Source organism: Nelumbo nucifera, chromosome 1, assembly GCF_055504915.1.
Source record: "Nelumbo nucifera cultivar China Antique chromosome 1, China Antique-T2T, whole genome shotgun sequence".
Classification (NCBI taxonomy): domain Eukaryota; kingdom Viridiplantae; phylum Streptophyta; class Magnoliopsida; order Proteales; family Nelumbonaceae; genus Nelumbo; species Nelumbo nucifera.
The window spans coordinates 18,096,750-18,118,076 of NC_142649.1; the positions used below are offsets into that span (position 1 = coordinate 18,096,750).

The window sequence follows — 21,327 nt, forward strand, 5'->3', positions numbered from 1 at the left end:
GCATTTCAAAAAACTTTTAAGGAATTTGTGCTAAGCAAGCAAGGGGACATGGACACGAGGACATCTGGTCACGGTTGAAGTGGCTGAATTGAATGATCTATTGTCTGTCTTTCAGTGAATAGGTCGTAGGTTGTGAACTCGATGGCTGAATAGTATGTTGGATACTTGGATTGATTACTATACTCAAAAGATTTATTACCTGACAATTAAATATACAATTGTAAGAGCGGCATCCGCCCAAAAGGAAAAGGGGAGCAACGAGGAGGCCAGTAAAGACAAAGTTGCTTTGATGACATGGCGATGTTTTCATTCAGCGCTTTCGTTTTGTTCATGTGTGTGAGGACACGCAAGCTAGTGAGTGATGCTAGTAGAGTCCAAGTAAGTAGAGCTTCCAATATTCTCCACCCCAATTAAATTGCAAGGCCTTGATTTTGGTATTAAATAAAATATCAACATGATGCTTAAAAGACAAAAATACATCAAAAACATCTGATTTCCATTGCAACGGAAACAAAATTTGCTATAAGCATCAATGAAAATTACATAATATTGAAACCTTGCATTGGATAAAATTGGAGCTAGTCCCTATACATCTAAAAAAACCAAATCTAATGGACTGGAAATAGTTGTAGAAGAAGGGGGAGAGATAACCTATGACTCTTGCTTAATTGACACGACTCACATACTAAATTAGGGTTGAAATTAAATTGGCCTTCATATGGTAATCCAAACTGGGACACAACTTGCCTCACAACTTGCATAACCGGATATCCAAGCTGTTTGTACCACTCACTAACGGAAACCCGTTCATTGACTAAGGCTGAAGGCCAATTCGTACTAATCATACTTCCTGGAAATTGATAGAGGCTGTCTTTACTGGCTCCTCGCAGCAGGATGTTCCCCATATAATCCTTCACAAGAAAATAGTCACCATGAAACTCAAAAAATAAGTTGTTATCACAAGCAAACTTGTGAACAGATAACACATTTTTAGATAATTTCGGCACATGAAAAATATTTTTTAAAGCAAATTGATGAGTAGTAGTGCTAATAACTGAAGAACCAATATTCTTAATTGCCAAACCTGAACCGCTCCTCACTTTAACTTGATCGATTCGTGCATATTCAGACTGAGCCTATAGATTGTCAATGTCAGGTGTCATGTGATGTGTGGCACCACTATCTGGATAACAAGTTGGGTCGAACAATGATTGAGAGGGAGTAGTGCTGTTGTTGTAGGCGGTTGGTTCTGTCTCTTCGTTCTTGTAATTCAAATCATAGCACCGTCGACATTTCACAGCTCCATGTCCCGGTTTATTGCAAAATTGACAAACAATTTGATTGTCGCGCCCTCTACCTCCATTATTTGTATGGTTATCTGAAGAACCACGCCCCCTGCCTCTATCGCAGTCGTTCATGGGAACAGTATATTGATTGTTGTTCTGATTTTTGTTCTTAAAATTAGCAATATTAGCTGCAGGGGGTGTGGAGTCGACAGGAGTAGCAGTCTATTCTAGCCAGCTCTCATGACCAATAAGAATGCCTAAAACATCAACATCAAGGTCCTCTATATCGGAGCTATTAGTAATAGTAGTCACAACAGATTCATATCCAGCTCCTAATTCGGCAAATATGTAGAGAATTAAATCACTCATGTTAATGGGTTCAACAACAATAGAAATGCTATCAGCTATAAACCTACCTTTCCGAACATATTCAAAAATAGTCATACCTCCTTTCTTGAGACTCTAAAGTTGTCTTCTGTACTGATGCAATCTGGAGCAAGAATAATTGGCGAAGGACTTAGCAAGGGCATTCCAAACATCGTGAGACAACCGATGTCCTACTCCTTGTGCAAACACGTTCTCCATGAGAGATGCAACCATCCAATATAGTACCAATTGATCTTTCTCAAATCAATCTGAATACGTTGGATTGAGAATCATCCGATTGCCATCGATCGGATCTGGTATATACTGCAGTGGTGCAGCAATTGATCTATCTATGTACCCCATCAACCAGTTAGTGTAGAGGATCGACAGCAGTTGGGCTTTCCAAAGCAGGTAATTATCATTGCTAAGCTTAATGGGAAGATATTGTATGCCACTATACTAAGTTGAACTCGAACTTGATGTGTTGGTGGTGGCGAAGGCACCTATTGAGTGTTGAAATTCAGCCATGGGAATCGTAGAATACTCTGATACCAAGATAGAGTCGGAGATCTCAAAGAATAATTGGGCACGATGAGAAGAGCATCGACCTTGATCTTATTTATAATGAGAAGAGGTTTACAACAAAAGGAACTCCATCTTGATAGAGTTTTACAGAGATAGCAATTAGGAGAGTGCATCTCATTAGGATAACAATTATCCTCAAGGATTCGAGGATAATTGTTATCCTAAAGATAGATATCTAGTCGAGTTAGGAGATAGAGATAGGTGGTGTATCTCCAATAAAGAGTTTTGTGGAGTAGGTAAGGAACCAAGGAGGAAAAGCCTAGTACATGCTTGGTGCTCGGTGAGGAGATAAAGAGAGACAAAGATTGGAGAAACCATTTCATATTTATGTTTTAAATAAACAATAGAAATCTCTTAAATTACTTCTAGTTTTGGAGAGAACAAACTTACAAAAGCGAATCAATCAAACAAGAAAGAAAAGGACTTCGCAGGGAAAACAACAAACGGATGGTAGAGAGCACATGCAGCAGCAAAAATGTTGTTTAATAATGGGTTTCTAGCAGATAAGAGCAACTTTTTGCCCTTAATATCAATAAAAATAATATTTTTATATAATAACTAAAATAGGGCAACATTTTTGGGAAAATATCAATAAAGGGCATTGTTGCTCGTCTTCCTCCTCTGCCTCTGTATTCATGCAAATGGATCATAAGATTCTAGCCATGTTATAACCAGAAATGTTCTTTGCATCCCAGAAAGCAAATCGACAGCCGCATTCAAGTCTTTGGCTTGTTTGGCGATCTCCGACAATGTGTATAAGGGATTCGCTATTGTGTTTGTGGCACCACATTAAGACGCGTCGAGGAAGGTGGAGACGAACTCGGGTGAGTTAGGCAGTAGAAGCATAATCACTTGACCTGTAAATGAATTTCATTTGCTTCGTTGCAGTCTCCACCAGAGCAGCTGGAGCCATTATAATTACAAAAATAAGTTTCACAGGGAGAGAGAGAGAGAGAGAGAGAGAGATTTGGTTTAAGGTTGGTTGGGATCCTAAGTTGTTCACATCACTTTGACTAAAGAAGCAAGAAGACATTCCACTGTGCCACTTACGATTTTACCTAACATGATTTCCACTGTGCCTCCCTTACTGAGCCACTTGCCAACTGAAGCCCAAGCCCAATTAATAGTTGATAGCTAAACCAAGCCCAACTTGGCAACTTCCCATGACATGTGAGCTCAATTTTGTTGGTTACTTGGTTTGAATGGAGTTTCCCAAAAGTATGGGCCCCATATTATGAAAACGTTCGAACCCTTTTGTTCTAAGAATGAAAGTTGAAATTTTTTATCCAAGTGTTGTTGGGTAGCGTGGATTTCACCTTATTATTAAATGAATCCCACGCGTTACATCAATCTTCACTTTAGGGCCAGCTCCACAAAACAATAGTTTGTTTTATTGCCATGTGAAACAATGATTCGAGGTATCGACAATGTACTCTAGAGTTTTAGAAGTTAGAAACAAAATGTGTGATCCACAAATTCCAATTTCTAAAAAACCAAGGAATTGGTATCAGTTAATGTTGATGAATGAACCCTAAACCAGTTAGTGGCATCCACCTGAGTGATTGCATGTGTTGTATGCACATACGGATTCAATCAGTACTAAATAATGCTTTTATATAAAGTTATTAGTGGGCCCTTGGTTAGGGGATGTCAGTGGATCGGGTTTGGGTTGGAGCCATTTGAATCAAAATCAATTCGGTTGAATTGATATCCCGAGGCGTCCATTGACATAAGATAAGAGTACATGTGTAAACCAGACAATGTACTGGATCAATCCAAAATGGCTCAAAGTATCCATGGACTCATACCGAATAAGATCTGATTGGACCAGTATCCAATCTATTGACAGCCCTACTTGGTTCCATGGATAATGTAGCAAAGTAACCATATACTTGTAAGGAGAAAAGTAATGAGATAGCAATTGTCAAAACTTAGAATGTTAGCAACAAATGAGAGTTATGATCAATCCAAATGTACAATCAAAATCCCCAATGTGGCATCTGAAAAGTGAAAAACCCACATAAAGAAATAGCACTATGAACTGTAAAAATGAAATTAGAGACTAGAAAGTAAGAATACTTTTTTCCTTCACATGCATATTAGAAACTCTTGTCCATGGAAGTGCATGCATGAAGAGGTAAAAGCCTCTTCCCAATTGGGATAGAGACAATAATGTTAGGTTTTTTGGTACAAATAGTGGTCTGATTGTAGTACCTATTGTTTGTGGAGAAAAGAGCATCTATTATTCTATCCATGCCTAAACCCATGGTTTTTAAAATGCCGTTGACTCGGACGGTTGCACCATTCAGCCTAGGAACCGTTTAGGCAACCGATTCCATTTTACCCCAAACCCAGTCTCTGGCTAAAAACCATTGAATCAGTCAACGACCCATTGACCCGGGTGATCAAATTATCAACCTGTTGATCCATTCAACGATTTTTGGCCATTTTTATTTTTAATTATTTTTTTGTCAAAATGGATCGTCCATTCGAACAGGATGATTGAACCATTGACTCGGAAACCGTGGCCATAACAATTTCATTTTTGGGTTGTTTTTTAAAACCATGCCTAAACCTACTTAATTGATTGGGGGCAATCATTTATGTGCATGGTCCATTGTAGAGATTAAATAACCCAAACAATTAACCTACCTATGTTTGGATTTATCTCTTCTTTTGTTTGTTTTCGTTCTTTTTGTTTTTTGATGTTATGAGTTATCTATCATGGTTCAAACAGGGTTAAAGTTGAATTAAGTTGAGGGATCTCCGCACAGTGAAATCAATCTCCTTGGGAACATGGGAAAGATTATGATCTCTTTTTGGATTTAAATATGAAGTTAATTGTTGGCTATATTGTAATTGTTTGTCAATACTCAGTGGGAATAGGCAAAAAGCTCCATCATCTTGTATATCACTACTCTATGGTGAAATAATGATTTATTTTCTCTTATCGACAAAACCAAATAGAATTGGAGTTGGGGTTGAATCAATCAAGGACAAGATTCAAGAGCAATCCCTACTCTCTCTTCACGATTCCATCCCCTGTGGCTCGTGTGATGTTTCTAAATTCCAATATGTTTTGCAGTCATAATTGGTTTTCCTGATAACAACAAGAACATCCAAATGGCAAGTGGCAACACATCAAGTGTTGCAAAAGAAGTAACCTTAATGGAATGAACCTTCCAGGCTCCCACTAGAGCCCTTGGAAAGAAAGATTGGGCAATAATGGTCTTAGTCAGATCAATGTTAATGTCTACAGCCAACGAGGACACCAATAAGATGTTTCCATTGGGTGGAGCTCGTCTAGATTACATCAATTTCATGGTCAGAGTATTCCCATCTTTCGCTTTTCACTTTTTCCCAATGAGGAAAGAGGGAGGCCGAAAAATTGTAAAGATATCTATTATCCATATTTTCAGCAAACTTTTTGAGAGGCTGGTGACGACTTCCCCATCTCTCTCTCTCAGGGCCTGTGAGTTTGTTCTCTTTACAAATATTTGTGAATATTGAGGAATTAATGCATCTTTTATATGCATTCAACCTATAGAAAAGCTACAATTTGTAGTCCAAGATTGACCATTCTATGTCTCCCTTTTATTAGAATTTGTACCAAGAAAAAAAAAAGCTATAGGTCTCCTTTCTTATTGTGCCAGTCTAATCAAGTTGCCAAATTTTACCTAAAATTACTTGCAAAATTGAATATATCTTAGTTGGGGCTAGAAATATCTTACCTAAATTGAACTATGCCAATATCCCAATTCAATCTCAGTATTTACTCATATTTGGGTTGAACTGGAATTGAGATTATATATCATTAGCAAGGGCAATACTGCAATTCTATCACAATGATTTTTTTTGTGGACCAAATCAAATAAATAGTAGACAAATTTGATATTTGGTCTAGTTCAACCACAGTTTATGATTTGATATGATGATTTACTACAAGTCTATAATGACAAAATTGCATTAGTGTAAACAATCTAAAGACAATGAGAAGACAAACATGAGCTTGTTTGTTATGTTATCATTTGTGAAAGAGGCAAAATTTTGGGTCTAGGTCAACCATAACTTGTCACTTGTCCAAATGCTTCAAGCATCAAACCAACCATTCATAGGTACCTCTCAGTCTTATTAGTTGATTCTGTGGGCCAAAATTCAGTTTAGCCTATGTTCCCATCCATTTTTGTTTGCTATTAGTGAACAACAGTTTGATTAACATCATTGGAGCAGCGTAAGGTGATACAACTTGGTTCAGGTTAGCCCAAGCCTAAAAACCCAACCATCCTAACCAAAATATGAGCTCAAGTCGATTAGTTCAGGGTTTGGGGGTTTGATTTTAGGAAAATCTCATTAAGGTACTTGGGGTAAGTGAGACAAAAGGGCTTCAACTTTCAAGTGTGACAATCAATAACGCTGAACTTTCAAAATTCAACACTTGAGTCCGATACAGTTAATTGACATTTAAATGAGTGGTATAATTATCAAATTGTCGATTTTAAATTCTTTTTGATGCAGTCCTAATAATGAATTTGTTGAGTTAGTTTGGGAGAATGGTCACATTCTAATGCAAGGTCAATCTTATAGAACTTGAAACAACCCTCATGAAATGGTCTTATAAAATATGTGAATGATAGTTTTGGATTTCAAAATGTTTTAAGGCATGCATGACATCAAGTGTTGTGGGTAACGAACAAAATGCTAACTACTAGGCCCCATTTGGTGCATCTTTTCACGTGGACTATCAGCTTTTTAGAAGCCTGGTAACCTGTATTTTGGCCTTTTCCATTTTGGCTAGGAAAAGATCTAGCCGCAGCCCCGAAAAGATGCGAGAAGCCCGTTTCAAGCTATTTTTGAGAAGCTCTAAGTGGAGTTTTTTGCCTTTTTTTCAACTCATCTTTGCATGGAAAGATGTGCCTTAACCAAACAGTCTTCAAGCTGCTAAGATCTTGATGCAAAAGTTCACATCATCTTTTGACTGTCAAAGCTTCTAAAATATCTCTCAAAAAAAGACTTGCAAATGGCCCCTTAGATTTGAGTGTAGATTTCTGAAAGTCCAAGCTCTAGGATACTAGGTTATCACACTTAATAATTAGAGCCCTTAAGTGTTATTACCCCTAAAGCATGGGGTACACCTATATGTAATTTTTCTTTTAATTTTATGTGAAATGCAAAAGAAAAAAGGATGATGATGAAAAAGACATGATATCGGAACAACTTGTAACCAATCAACCGATTTCGTAAAAGTGGTAACCGATAAGGTGGTTTTCATCAAAATTTATAGAGGTTGAACTGCAAGTGTTTGGTTTGAAGATTGGGTTGTGATGTAGTGCGATCTAACTGCTCCCTGTTGGAGGATGATCTGGCTTCCAGTTGGACGGTGAGCTAAGCAGATTTGCAAAATAAGATCAAAGAACCCGATGTGGCTAACCCGGCGAGGTCGCTCCGATGCTTAAATTAGTAGGCTGTTGTGAGCTAAAAATTGCTTTGAGAATATAGAGAGCTAGAGAGCAGAGAAATCACACGTACCTTGAACCATCGGGGGTGGAGCTTTTATATAGTTGAGTCCTCGCGGGTTTTGCGGACCGGTTGTGGGATCTTCGTCACAATGAGATCTGTTTCCGCTTTAATTGGGGGATAACGTTGTCAATTGATAAGGTCATCAATTCCGCCCGAACCGGGCGGGGAGGAGATAAGGCTTGCCGTTACACGGTGTGATCCCGCGAGGTTTGGAATCCGTTGGAGGGATTTTCGGGATCACCACATAGTGGTCTGTTGGTATCCCCAAGCTGATGCCTTTAAGTTCTGAACTGGGTTGAATGCCGAAGTGCCTTGGGATCGAGGTGATCCTGTTGCGATTTGGTACCGAGGTGATCTCGTCCCGAGATCCCGAGGTGGTTGAATATCTGAGCTTGATCTGTTGCAGACTGGTCATGTCAGGCTGAGTTGTCATCTTTTGGTCAGGTCGTGTCCACATGTCCCCTCTTTACTAGGTCGGGCCAAATCACCCTTCATCAGGTTGGTTTAGGGGTTTAATCCATGGATTGGGTTATTTCTCTGTACTGGTGTTGTCCATCTCTTCTTTGACCAACACCCAATTCCATATTGCTTCATTAGAGATCCTCCCCTTCTTAGCCAGGGTCCTTGATTAAAATGCAAGCATGGAAGTCAAGAATGCTTGTTTGGGGACTATCCATATCCTCTCCACCATGTTGGACAGAATACCTTTGGTTTCCGGTGGTGTCATACACGCATTGTTGGCCTTAACCTTTGAAAAAGAAACTTTGAAGAAATCTCTAGCGACTCTAGGGAACATGGTGGTGGCTTTGATGGGAAAGAAAGCAATGGAAAATGAAGCAATGGTTCCAGGAACCTTCATAGAGATTATGGTAGGAGAAGACAAACCCAAATGTCAGGAATTGATTGCATATATCCTAGTGATTCTGGCACATCAAAGCTCAAAGCAAAGAGAGAAGATGGCACAACTGGGAATTGTTCCTATTCTTCTTGAGGTGGCCTTGCTATGGAATCCTTTAGCTTAGAAGAGAGCATTGAAGTTATTGCAGTGGTTCAAAGATGAGAGGCAAACAAAGATAGGAGCTCACTTTGGGCCTCAAACGGGAAGGGTCATCATGGGTTCCCCGAAAGAGAATGGTGGAGAATATGGTGAGACAGAATTTGAATAAGAATATGGAATTGGTAACTAGAAGAGCATGTGTTGATACTAGGGATTCTTCTATTCTAAAAGCCTTGGTTATTAGCTCAAGTTCCAAGAGTTTACCCTATTAAAAACCCTTGTCACACTTCCTCAATTTCCAATATTCCATTTAGAATAGGAAAATTGGAAAATTATTTCCTTCATATGCGGTGGCATATGAAGGTCCTAACTCGTAAATCAAGGGAAAGGCTAATTCTATGATGCCTGTGCGATATTTGCACTTTCTTAGTTTTGTTTATGTTGTAACTTGTAACTTGTAAACTATGTTTATTTATTTCAATCAAAGCTTTTAATTTCCAAAGTTGAACTTTGGATATGGATCTTTCTCGTCAGGCCCCAAGCTAATTAGCCCAAGTCCGACTTTAAAAAATAGGGAGGATGGGTTGAGTGAAATCGTAGAAATAGTAGAGAGACTTTGGAGTTTGGGCTACCCTTTCACCCAACACACAATACGCTCGCTCATCTGATTAGTTAGAAATTTTTAATGGCTTCTTAATGTTATAGTCATAGTAAAGTTGATCCATAGAGCAAACCCAACTATTCAAGTTCTCAACCGCCTTATATTTTGATTGGTTAAGTATACTACTTCAGTTTTATATACAATTAGTTTTATGACTTCATCATCACTGCTCGGGCAAGTACAGACCTGCCCATATTTTGTTTTAAAATTTAATTAATTATAATAGGGGTAATAAGGAACAAACACTATACCATTTGGTCATCTCAAGTAATCATTAATTTAAAAGTTAAAAGCTTAAATTGTTAAGTGAGGCCCCTTTTATTGTCTAACAATTGCAAACCCAAAACCGAAGCCTAGGTTACAAATGTAAGACCTACAGAAAGCTAGTAGGTTGTCAAAAAGTTGAGCTCATGTGAATAGAAACCTAAGCTCTACTCCTAAGTTCTCCCTGTAAAGATCAAGTGCATATTGCTTAAGCCTCAAGCGAAACTTATTTGTACAAGACATAGCTACATAGAGAAGTTTTAAAGTCTAGAAAAGCCCAAAAAAGCTTTGAACGGGTTACTATTGTTAACTTTCCATATTATATTATGCCTTTTTGGAAAATCTCCCGATATTTCAATATGCTTTTCTAGCCCTAAAAGGGGTTACTATTGATTTTGGCATGGAGGAAAATTCTTTTGGAAAATACTTTGCTTTTAGAGTTTTAGCCCATGGACTTGAAGAATCTGAACACAGTCTCCAAGTCAACTTTGCTAATTGAAGGCATAACGGTCCCTAAAACCTAATCCACCGTTTAGTTTATTCTTGCAAATTCGACCCCAAACAATCCATTTTGTCTTCTTGGTCACTCCACCAAAATTTCCTCTAAAGCTTCATCAAGTCACCACAGATGTTTTTTTTTTTTTTGGAATTAGGAAGCAAGATGTACAATAAAGTGGGAATTGTAGAGATGACTGGTTTCAAGAGGACTTCCTTACTTGCCTGAAATAGAAGAGTCACTTTCCTTAACCTTAGAGCCAATTGCTCACTTTCATATCTAACCCCCATTGTTGAAAAAAGTTCATAACGTTAAGATAACATTTATGTTGTTTAAGAATCCTCCATTCTCTTCTCCTCGTCTATTTTTTCTTGTGGTTTCTCTTTGAAAGAGTCTTCTTCTCATTGATGTCTTCTCTTACAGAGATCCTTTGTAATTTGAAAGGAGAAGTTCATTATATTTAGCATCTCAAGTAGATCTTATCGGTCCTTTTATCTTTAGCCTTGGATCATCCTTCTTTATAGTAGGACCTTTACTTTTCATATTCAATAATCTATCAACTTCCTTTCCAATCATTGCTTTAACCTAAGGGTCATAATCATATGACCGTTCTTTATGAACCATTGGTTGACCTTGGAACATTTGAGTATTCTCTTTAATGTGTTTCACAATGATGACATAGAAAGGGTAGATTTTCATATTAGAAGGAGAACCACCTATTCTTCCCTTCCTCCAGATAATCCCACAAGCCTTTTTCTAAAGGTTTCCTAACATCCACCCGAACCTTAAGCCTTGGCCCCTTAGACCATTATGTTTTCCTCCTTTTTTTTTTCCGCATCTTCTGGTTTCATTTGAATAATCTATCTTGCCCTCATTGCTAAGATTTCCACTATTTCTTTAGTTTCATAGTCCATTACAACAAACATGCATTAGTTCTTGGAGTTCCTTCGATCAATAACAATGGAAAATCCTTAATAGATCACGACTATTCCATAAATCACTTACTATATCTTTTTTCTCTTTTAACTGATACCCATAAAGCATCTCACTTGCTCTTTCTCCCCTGCAAACTCTCACTCAGTATTTAGAAAATCAAATTGGATCGGCTGATGGGACCGGTTGAACCGTGACCTGGGACCATGGTTGATTCGATCATACCCCAATATTCGCTTTTGTTAAAAAAAAAGTGAAAATTAATTAACTAGCCGATTTAACCAGAAAACTGATGAATCGGTCCTAGATTCATGAAACTGCCTAGGTCCTTAATTAATATAAATTTTAAAATGTTCTTAGCAAGATTTAAACCCATGACCTCTTATTTTCATATATTATTTACTTACCATAGTCCATTTCTTAACTTATGTTAACTAATGAGTCTTTATTTTACATATTACTTTATTATGATATATTTTAAAGAAAATGTAAATTAAGAGACTTGAACCATAATCATTTGTTTTAAAAATTAAGAAATTTGCCATCAATACATCATATTTAAGTATATTTAAAGTTGTAATGCATGTATGTATGTATGTATATGTCATGTCATCATGGTTTGACCCCTAGTTGAACATTTAACCCATAAGCCCCTCCCGTCCTTGCTTTTATGTTGTGTTTGATTCTTAAACATTGCTCTCACTTCATCCATTGCCATGTATTACGATTTTGTTGAATGACCCCAACCACATTAAGAGGTTTATCTAAATGGACTTTAGCAAAGAGTACACACCTTTTTGAAGGCAAACCATGGTTAAGAGGGAAGTGACATTTGACATTTTCTAAGATTTCTCTTTGACGTCCAAAGATATAATCTAATCACAATTTTCAATGGGTTTAGGGCCTCAAATGATTAAGAAATTGGGCTATTGAGAGATTCCAGTTGTGAAGGTTATTTTGTCTTTTTAATCCATCCTGTTAATTTTAATGACAGAATATCTAAATAGTTTTAAGGGTAAATTACAAAGACCCTCCCTATACTATCTATGGGGTCAGTGACAAAGACCCCCTGAACTTTTGTCGTTAAACAAAGACCCATGAAAAACATTAATTACCAAATTTCCCATTTAAATTTTCACTATTTTCTCTTAAAACCTCACAGACCCAGGAAATACCTTGATTGTCACCAAAAAAGAAGTCGATCACATATGGGGATGTGTTCCCAGTCTCTAATGAGCTTGCAGATAAACCCATTTTACCCAAAGATGATACCACAATGCAGTCCTGCAAAAAAACCTAGTGTGTGGATAAACCTAGAAAGGCGGTCCAACTGCTATGATGTGAGCAAATATCAAACCCACAATGCAGTCAGTGGCAACCCAAAATGAGAGAGCTGGTCTAGTTAGTAAGGTAAAGACAGTTGTGACATTGTGGGTATGGTCTTATGTGGAGAGATTAGAATATTTAAGATTGGTGTGAGCAAATATCAAAATATAAGCAATAAAATTTTCACTATTAAATAATGGGTATTTGTAGTTAATCGACCAAAAGCTACCAAGCTTCCTCCATTCATTCATCCTACTTTCAAAGCAATATAAAAAAGATACGTTGACACCACTAACATCACTGATGATCAGAGCTTGGAAGACATTGATATTCCTAGGAAAAACGTGATAACAAAGTTTGTTGCAGGACATGTTATGACCTCATAAGTCCTAAGTTGTTATTAGGTAGGTGTTTAAAAAAGTAGGATGATTTTATAAATTAAATTAAATTAAAAAAAAGGGTAAAATAAATTAGAAAGGGTAGTTTAGGCATTTACAACACTTTAAATAGTTAGATGAGAATTTTTTTCATAGGTAACTAACATACTATCATCAGAGGGGGGTTTTTGTCTAATGACTAAAATTTAGGGGGTATAGTATAGGAGGTCTTTGTCACTTACCCCCCCATAATAAAGGGGAATCTTTGTAATTTACCCAAACCCCCCATCGTGTGTTTTTGTACTTCTCCGTAATATTATTTATCAGATATCTTACGGTACATTTAAGTAATTTCATCGCATCGCTGACGACTCCTATCTCGATCCCATCTCAATCTCAATCTCAATCTCAATATAAATCAACGAGCCTGCAACGCAAAGGCGATTGCTACCTCACATAAGGAACCCTCTTCTCGGTTCTTCGTCCTTTATCTCTCTTTCCGGGTAGGCTAGGGTTTTTCTGTAGTTTCTTTCTAGGGTTTATTCTGTGACTACTCAGGCTCGAATCCATGGATCTTTCTGCCAAGAAGCGAAAGGCCGACGAGAACGGCACTGTTGCCGCTGATGCCGCTTTAGGTTCGAAGCTTACACTAGAGGACGCGCGGAGAATTATCGAGCCTTTCACGCAGGAGCAGCTCCTCGACATCCTACAGGACGCCGCTGTCCGCCACTTGGATGTCCTCGACGCTGTTCGAGCAATCGCAGATCGTGACCTAACCCAGCGCAAGCTATTCATCCGCGGCCTCGGTTGGGACACTACTACTGAGGGATTGCGTACTCTGTTTTCAACGTATGGTGATTTAGAAGAGGCCGTAGTTATCCTCGATAAGGCCACCGGTAAGAGTAAAGGTTATGGTTTCGTCACGTTTAAGCACATCGATGGTGCTCTTCTCGCCTTGAAGGAACCAAGTAAGAAGATTGATGGTCGTATGACAGTCACCCAGCTCGCTGCTGCTGGGACCTCCGGGCCTACCGCTAACGCACCTGCCGTTGATGTCTCGTTGCGGAAGATTTATGTGGGGAACGTGCCGTTTGATATGCCGGCGGACCGACTCTTGGCGCACTTTTCGTCGTACGGGGAGATAGAAGAAGGACCATTAGGGTTTGATAAGCAGACCGGAAAGTCAAGGGGGTTCGCGTTGTTTGTGTACAAGACTGCCGAGGCTGCCAAGGCTTCACTTGTTGATCCTACCAAGACCATTGACGGGCATCAGATGGTTTGCAAATTGGCGATTGAAGGAAAGAAGGCAAAGCCTGGCCAGCCTGCTCCGGTTGGAGCCCAAGGGGTTCAGGCTCCAACTGGGGTTCCAGGTGAAGTTCCTGGAGATGGGCTAGGCATGCCGCCTCCGTCTTCCATGCCTGGTTCTCTTACATCTCAGTACGGGGGTGCTCCAGCGGGCCTTTCTTCTTATGGGGGATTCTCCGGAGGCCCCCAGGGTCCGCCAGCATTAGGCCATCATCACCATCTCAACTCGCCTTTGCAGTCTTCTATCGGTGCACCAGGATTGTCGTCGGTCGGGACTCAGGTTCCATCCTCATTGGGTGGAAGCGGTGGTTATGGTGCCGGGTTGGGAGGCCCATATGGTACATCACAGTATGGAGGGCCTGCTTCGGCTGGGTACGGTGGATTGAGTGCTGGAGGGTCGTCTTTGTATCGGTTGCCCCCAAGTTCAGTTGGGATGCCTTCCGGGGGATATCCTGAGGGCGGGCACTACGGTTTAACGTCATCTGCATACCCAGGTCAGCATCACCAACCATCCGGGACGTCTCCTGTACCCAGAGTTCCACCTGGTGGGATGTACCAGAGCATGCCTCCTTATTATTGAGGTAACCCGACTTTCCCCCATCTTGCTGTTTTCTATACTGTAGTTCCTGTCGCACTAGTAAGATTCTAGAAAGTAAGATTGAGCTGATCTGCTTTAACCATATTTATCGTGCTATATCGGTATGTTTTTATTTTGGATTCCTTGATGATGGTTTCTCTCAGGATTGGTAAAGGGCCGAGGGGGGAGGCATTAAAAGTGAATAATTGATGCATACTTGCATGCTTATTAGTAGTTTCATTGTTTTAGTTTTCCAGTCCCACTTTGTTATTGTCTTCACTGGTGTCCCCAGTCCCAGGGGTTGGACTTCGTAAGTGTTCTAAGCAATTAGCATCATGCTAATAATTGCTTCTATTAACAACTCTTGTGGTTGGTTCCAAAATGGAACATGTAGGATCCTTTATGGTAGTAATTTTGAAGACACTATTTTGTGCTATCAGTTACAAATTGTAGGTTTATGTTCATTTTTAACTATTATTCCTCAGGTTTGATTCTTAGATAGAGAGGTTGTCTTGTATTAGTTATATCTACTTAAAAATGTACTGCTGAATGGTGTTGAAAAATTGAAATAGATACTTTCTTATTGACTCCTCTCTTTGCCAAGTTATCTGCTTGATCATTTGCAGACCCTGGGATCCATCTGAATGAGCGTTTCAGAGTGGAAGAAAGAGCTTTTTCTTTGGTTTTCTCATTTTTAAACTTGGCTTACACAAGAAGTGCTCAATTTCATTGAAGAGTGGATTAGCTTTATTAGTAGAAAATATTATAAGAGGCGATATATACATATCCATGTAATCATAAATACATTCACATATGCATGCATATAGATAGTTTCTTTGATTTATTTTTGTAAATTCAGTCGTGGTTTTGTTAATTGATGTTGTTGATTTTCTGCAAAGTCTGTTACAAAGAGTGCCATCTTGACTCCTTGATTGATGGTTCAGTGCTGTCATGTAGGCTATATACTATGCCTTCCTTGAGTAATTCTTGCAGTTAGGGTTTACTGTCATGATACACGTATTCTTATCCCTATGAAAATTTTGTATTCATGCTACATTCCTTGTAAAATGTTCTTTTGCAAGATCCTGAGGTTCACTGTCAGTATATGATGTTTCTATTTGTACATGATAAATCCTTCCCACTTCTGAGCTGTTTCTTGATTCATAAAGCCAGATTTTGTGCTTGTCTTTGTTATGATTTTGTCTATGGTGAATTGCTTTTAAATCTTTGTTTTGGCATTAGAGCTTCAAGTTCCTTCTCTAAATTTGTGGAAGGTATTTTTAGCAAAAATGTGCTCGTGCCAAGTCGATGATAAATGTATTGTAAGCTCCTATTAATTTGTGATCCTTGCTTCAAGGTTCTCAACAAAGTCATTTTTGAAATGCCATGATTATGTTAAACTGTGAAGTGTGAACAGGATATCAGTGGTCTAATGTAAAAAAAATATAGTGCAGAATTGCATAGGGTTGATGTTATATTATTTTGAGTGTAGACATGATATCGAAATGATATTACAAATTTTTAGTGTATTGCAATTCATTGGGTTCCAAGGGATGCAAATGGGCTCACTGACTCTTTAGCTAAGCTAGGGGTAAATAGGGAGCAGTTGTACTGGGCACAATTGCAATTTTTATACTCTAGGGATAAATCTACCCCCCTTTGGATTCTCATTGTTCATCTTTGTTTATATAGATGAAATCAGTTCATGCTTTATCATAAAAAATGAAAATTGATTAAAAATAAATATTAGAATACAATGAAGTACGAGCATTGTGGCCCAAGAAAAATGGGAAAAACCAAAAAAAGTTGTGACATTCTGCCAGCCCCAACCCTATTATAAATCCACCCCCCCCCCCAACAAGGAAAACTATACCTAAAGATTGGAAGGATTGATGTAGAGTTGCATGGGGGGGCTTGGTCAATGGTCTTGGTTGCCTTCTCTCTATTTCTTTTGTGAGCTGGACAACTATTGTCACTTAGCAAGGTTTGCATGCTTTGGGAATCTCTACATGTTCCTAATCTGTGTACTGGGTGATGTTAGTCTTCATTAGTTGACCAATGAAATTCTTAATTTCATTGATCTTTGTTTAGTGTACCAGTTTGTTCCCCACCTTTTGTTTATGGTTATGTTTGGTTGTTTGTAAATGCTTATTTTTAAATATGAATTGTGCTACCTATGGTAAAGTGCCTTAGAGAATCTACACTTGGAAACCTTTAATTGCAACGAGTAAAATAAGTTGTCTTTTCATGAATCCATTTTTTTGTCCAAATTCAAGTTCCAGTTCTAGTTATTGTGCTAAGTATTTCAGAAGACTAGTCATGTTTGCAGTGGTTTTAAACCTTTTTTAGTAATTAGGCGTAGGATGAATGGATATTGACAGTATAATTTCAAATTTCTTGCTTAATCACAATAATATATTTAGCACTATAGTATGCCTACACCTTTTCCTTGGAACAGTGACTATGAATAAAAGAGAAACACTAAAAAATAACAATTCAACTGCATTGGCTATAAGTCTGTTGTGACTAGTTGCACTACATGTTACTTCTCTTGTCTCCCTACAACCCTCAGTAGTTGGCACTTCAGTTTTTGGGAAAGCACTTTCATCTTATTCAAGGCTGACTTGATAGTTTGTCTTTTCAACATGTATACATACTTTTGCTGACAAAGGAAAATATAGGCACTTATTATTGTACAGAAAATAAAGGTATTTTTATGAGTGGTTTGCTAGTTTATTGTCTTGCAATATTGAATCATTTCCAATTTTATAGGGGGATTCACTGCACTAAATGAAGTCAAGTTGAATATTGAAGTGTAATATTAAAAGTAGTAATTATATAACTCATCGTTCTGGAGCAGAAAATTGGAAGATTGAAGAATTAACATATGTGTAGGAGAGTAATTAAGGTGAATTAGGAGAGCAGGAAGCATCAAATTATAAAGGAATCAAGATGGATATGGGACCAATTTGAGATAATAAGATTATTGTTTCAGTGATAAGGAAATAGACAGTCTGAAGAAGAAAATTGAATAATGAAAATGTGCCTTGTATTTAGGTGTGGTTTTTGAACCATAAACTTGAAATAGTGCTTGATGAGGCTAAAGGGTGGAATTAATGATGTGATGATTGATAATTCACCCCATTAAATATTGATTTTGACTGATAAAATCTGAGGTTTGCCCTACTTGGTTGGAGTAGGATTACAGCAGGAGTTTTAAGACTTCCACTTCAACAAAATTTTTCCTCTTTCATTTATCTCCCTCAATATAGAGCTGATATTAAGTCCATCAATAAGGTTGTCTGCAAGTGAAAACCCATTTAAGATAATTGCTGATGAATATTTAAGTGTCTCAGTTTTGGAGGTATTAATTCCAGTTAAGTTTTGCATTCTGCAGAACAGAGGCCTTAATGCACCTTCTCCAATGCTTCTGTGCTGTATATAGCTCTCCTCACTAAAGTTCTGGCAATAATGGGTAATATGATATCTTTTTGCGGTATCTTTAGACCATTATTGTTTGAAACAGCCTCTCTGTGTATAGGGTAAGACTGCATACATCTGTCCCTCTACAGACCCTGCATTGTGCATTGGCGGGAGCCTTGTGCACCGGGATGTCTTTTATTAAACCATCAATGTGGTTAACTCATTGCCCATTGTAACCACCAAGGTGTTTTTGTAAACCTATTGCCTTGGTTAATCGACTAGACAAGTGGTATATAAACTACCATATAAATGTCTTGGTGGGGGTACTCAAGTAATTGTGCCAAGTGTATTAGAGCTCAAAGTGAGGGTGCTTAATCCCTGTGCTTGTCTGCATGTTGCACTTCTTTGAACTAGGGAATTATTGAAGTCTTCTTTTTTTTTCTTGAAAACATGTTGTAATATATCATTTAGTTATATATGAATGTATTGTACTTTTATAGTTTTTTTTGGTAGGTAAAGTGTTGTACTTTAACAACTTCTTATCATTTACATTTAGGGGGCATTCTTTTTTCGGATTTTGAGAGGGGGGAAAGTTGGTCAATGAGATTTTGGTTTACATTTACTTACCCAGGGAAAGTTTATTTTCCTGGGTATCACTTACTCGGGTAAGTGATACCCACCCCCTAGGTGAGTAAATAACTTTCCCACCTAGGGGGAAAAGTTGCCAACACTTGAATGGGACAAAAATGCCCTTTTTAATATGGATTTTTATGGCTAAAATGGTCATTGCCTTATTTACATGACAAATAAAAGAACATGGGTAAATGCACTCACCCGGGTAAGTGTTTCCCAGGAAAAACTTACCCAAGTAACTGCATTTGCCTGGGTAAGTAACTTATCGAAAAGCAAACGGGGCCTTGGTTACAATATATTTACCGGAATTATTTTCATGCATTATAAAGTATGCATATATTTACTTATCATTTCTATTGCCTGGGAAAGAACCATTATTTGGTACAATGGTAAAGTCTGAAAGTGGTTTGTTTTGTGAAAAAAATGGAGAGAGGTAAGGTCTGTTTCCCGTTTACCCCTCCCAAGACACCAGGTTGCTTATTGGATAATGGCCCTTCTTTTCTTGGTGATGCCTAATCTATGCCTAGGCATCAAATTTCCTTGCCACACAAAAATGCCTAGCTGTTGCCTAGTCACCTTAACTACAGCAAACCATCAATATGCAACCTTCTGAAACTCATAATTTAAGGCTAATAGTTTTTGGTAAATCAGAAGTAAGCTCCACACAGTGTGGATGGCTCGTTCCTAGAGTCCATTACAGTGATATAGCAAAGTTCATTCCCGATTGTTGACGATTTTTGAATCTGTTGAACTGTTGATGGTGATTTGGACTTCCTTCAATCTATTTGATTGGCACTGATATTGTTTCATGTTGTTGTATATGCTTGCATTCATTCTTTAAGTCTATGGTCTCTTCACAATAATCTATACATCTGTATTTTGCATTTAAACATGCCTGTCTGGAATTCCTGATTTGTTTCTCACAGACCGCTTCTCATACCAACCTCACAGCACTTGCAGCCGCACATCGGGAACAGCTATCATACTTGTATGTCATTCATGGGGAGATTTTCCCAATGCATGTTTGTGATGTGCTGTGAGGTTGGTGTGAGGAGCAAATCCAGATTTGCCTGCCTGTATATGAGTGAAACCTTAACTTTCATCTTTTGATTTAATAACATATACATTACAACACATTTTTTGTATTCACATTGCATATGTGCCCTAACTTGCTGTCTTTTTCACTAACTAGAGAGATACTTTGGCTGTAGTGCTATATTCTCATTATCAGAATTGATTGATTGGAAATAATGTTTTTTACCTTCTAGCTATTTCTGTGTTACTGTTTATAGTCACTCCAAGTTTATCACTATATGTTAGTATTTTGTGTTTCCACATTATATGTTAGTTTTTTGTGTTTCTATTTCAGGCAAACTTGACATTTGCTTCATAATATACTTTCATTTTTTTATGCTAGCCTGGAATTTGTTCTGTATGTTTAATACGGAATGAACATGTTTGTTTGCCTTTTCAATTCCCTCTCTTTGGGTTTTTTGCTTAAATCTGTTGTGGATGTTAAGTTTGTATTAATCATGTTTTTTGTTTGTTAGCTAGGCATGTTAGATTATCAGTAAAATACTGGAGTTGGTTTTGCTTGTTTATTAGTTTCTCCCATTTATGTTAGCAAAATCTGCTATGCATGTTAGATGTGGAATGTTGGATTTCTCTGTGCTTGTTCAATAGATATTTGCCTTCTGCATTCCTTTGACATTATGCTTGCATGAAGTCTGTTCTGTATGTTAGATTGTGATTGATGGATTGAGTTGTGAATGGGTGTTTGATTCAGGTGTACGACAGCTTCTTGGGCGCAAATGCTTTAAATGGTTGTGGTGAATGCAGACAATGTAATCTCTGGTTTGATGAAATGGTTTATGTGCTTTTGTCGCCACCTCTACTTAGAGCCTCTTGGATGTGGGTTGTTTTGATGGCTGTTAGTCAGCATTGATGGAACTGGACTAGTTTTTACTCAAGATATTTAATATTAGTGCTGGGGCTGTATGCCTTCTTTGGTTTGTTTGGATTTCTAATTGGTAAAATACTAACATTGTTTATTGATATCTCCTGGAAATTTTTGTTGCTTGCTCTTTGCCCTGAGATGATACATATGCATTGTTGGTGCCATGCATTCAATTATGGTGGGTTTCTATTTGGGTGCCAAAAGATCTTTGTTGCTTATTTTATTAACTGTTAGATATTACTCTTGAAATATTATCAGGATCCTGGTAGTCGGTGATCCTTACGAGGACACTTGGTGTTTGATGCAATGGTAAATACATTCAACTAATTTGGCGCGTTATGCTACTCATTTTCTATTTCTAACTTTTTATTGTTAATTATGTTGTTGAAGTTGTTGCCGACCCCATATAGTTGGGATAAGGCTTGGATGATGATGATGACTGTTGAAGTTGTGTCTGCGTTGCCATCTGTGGTTCCATGCCATGGGTTTTAATCTTTCATAGTGCATCATTGTTGATATTTTCATCCGCAGTGGAGCTTGTTTATCAGAATTTGTCAACTTGGTAGTTATTTTCGTACTTTTATTTTGATATTTATTATTTATAGTTTTTCTCGTTGAAGTGTT

General features: G+C 38.0%; 1 protein-coding gene and 1 pseudogene across 4 annotated transcripts; both read left to right on the forward strand.

The window, feature by feature from the left end:
- Positions 1 to 294: 294 nt before the first annotated feature.
- On the forward strand, positions 295 to 9,023 carry LOC104612161 (U-box domain-containing protein 45-like; annotated as a pseudogene).
- Positions 9,024 to 13,235: 4,212 nt separating this feature from the next.
- LOC104612135 (RNA-binding (RRM/RBD/RNP motifs) family protein) lies at positions 13,236 to 20,803 on the forward strand. 4 transcript variants are annotated; one of them, XM_010279456.3, is made up of 2 exons: positions 13,236 to 14,694; positions 20,533 to 20,803. In XM_010279456.3, the coding sequence occupies exon 1, from the start codon at positions 13,377 to 13,379 to the stop codon at positions 14,691 to 14,693; it is 1,317 nt and encodes a 438-aa protein (XP_010277758.1). In that variant the 5' UTR covers positions 13,236 to 13,376; the 3' UTR covers position 14,694; positions 20,533 to 20,803. The 4 variants fall into 4 exon arrangements, with proteins under 4 accessions (XP_010277758.1, XP_010277759.1, XP_019055752.1 ...); XM_010279457.2 differs by lacking the exon at positions 20,533 to 20,803 and adding an exon at positions 15,295 to 15,588; XM_019200207.2 differs by lacking the exon at positions 20,533 to 20,803 and adding an exon at positions 15,317 to 15,588.
- The last annotated feature ends 524 nt before the right edge of the window (positions 20,804 to 21,327 follow it).

Bases quoted from the DNA above. Each gene is read 5' to 3' on its own strand.
- LOC104612135 (XM_010279456.3), top strand. From the start codon at position 13,377: ATGGATCTTTCTGCCAAGAAGCGAAAGGCCGACGAGAACGGCACTGTT.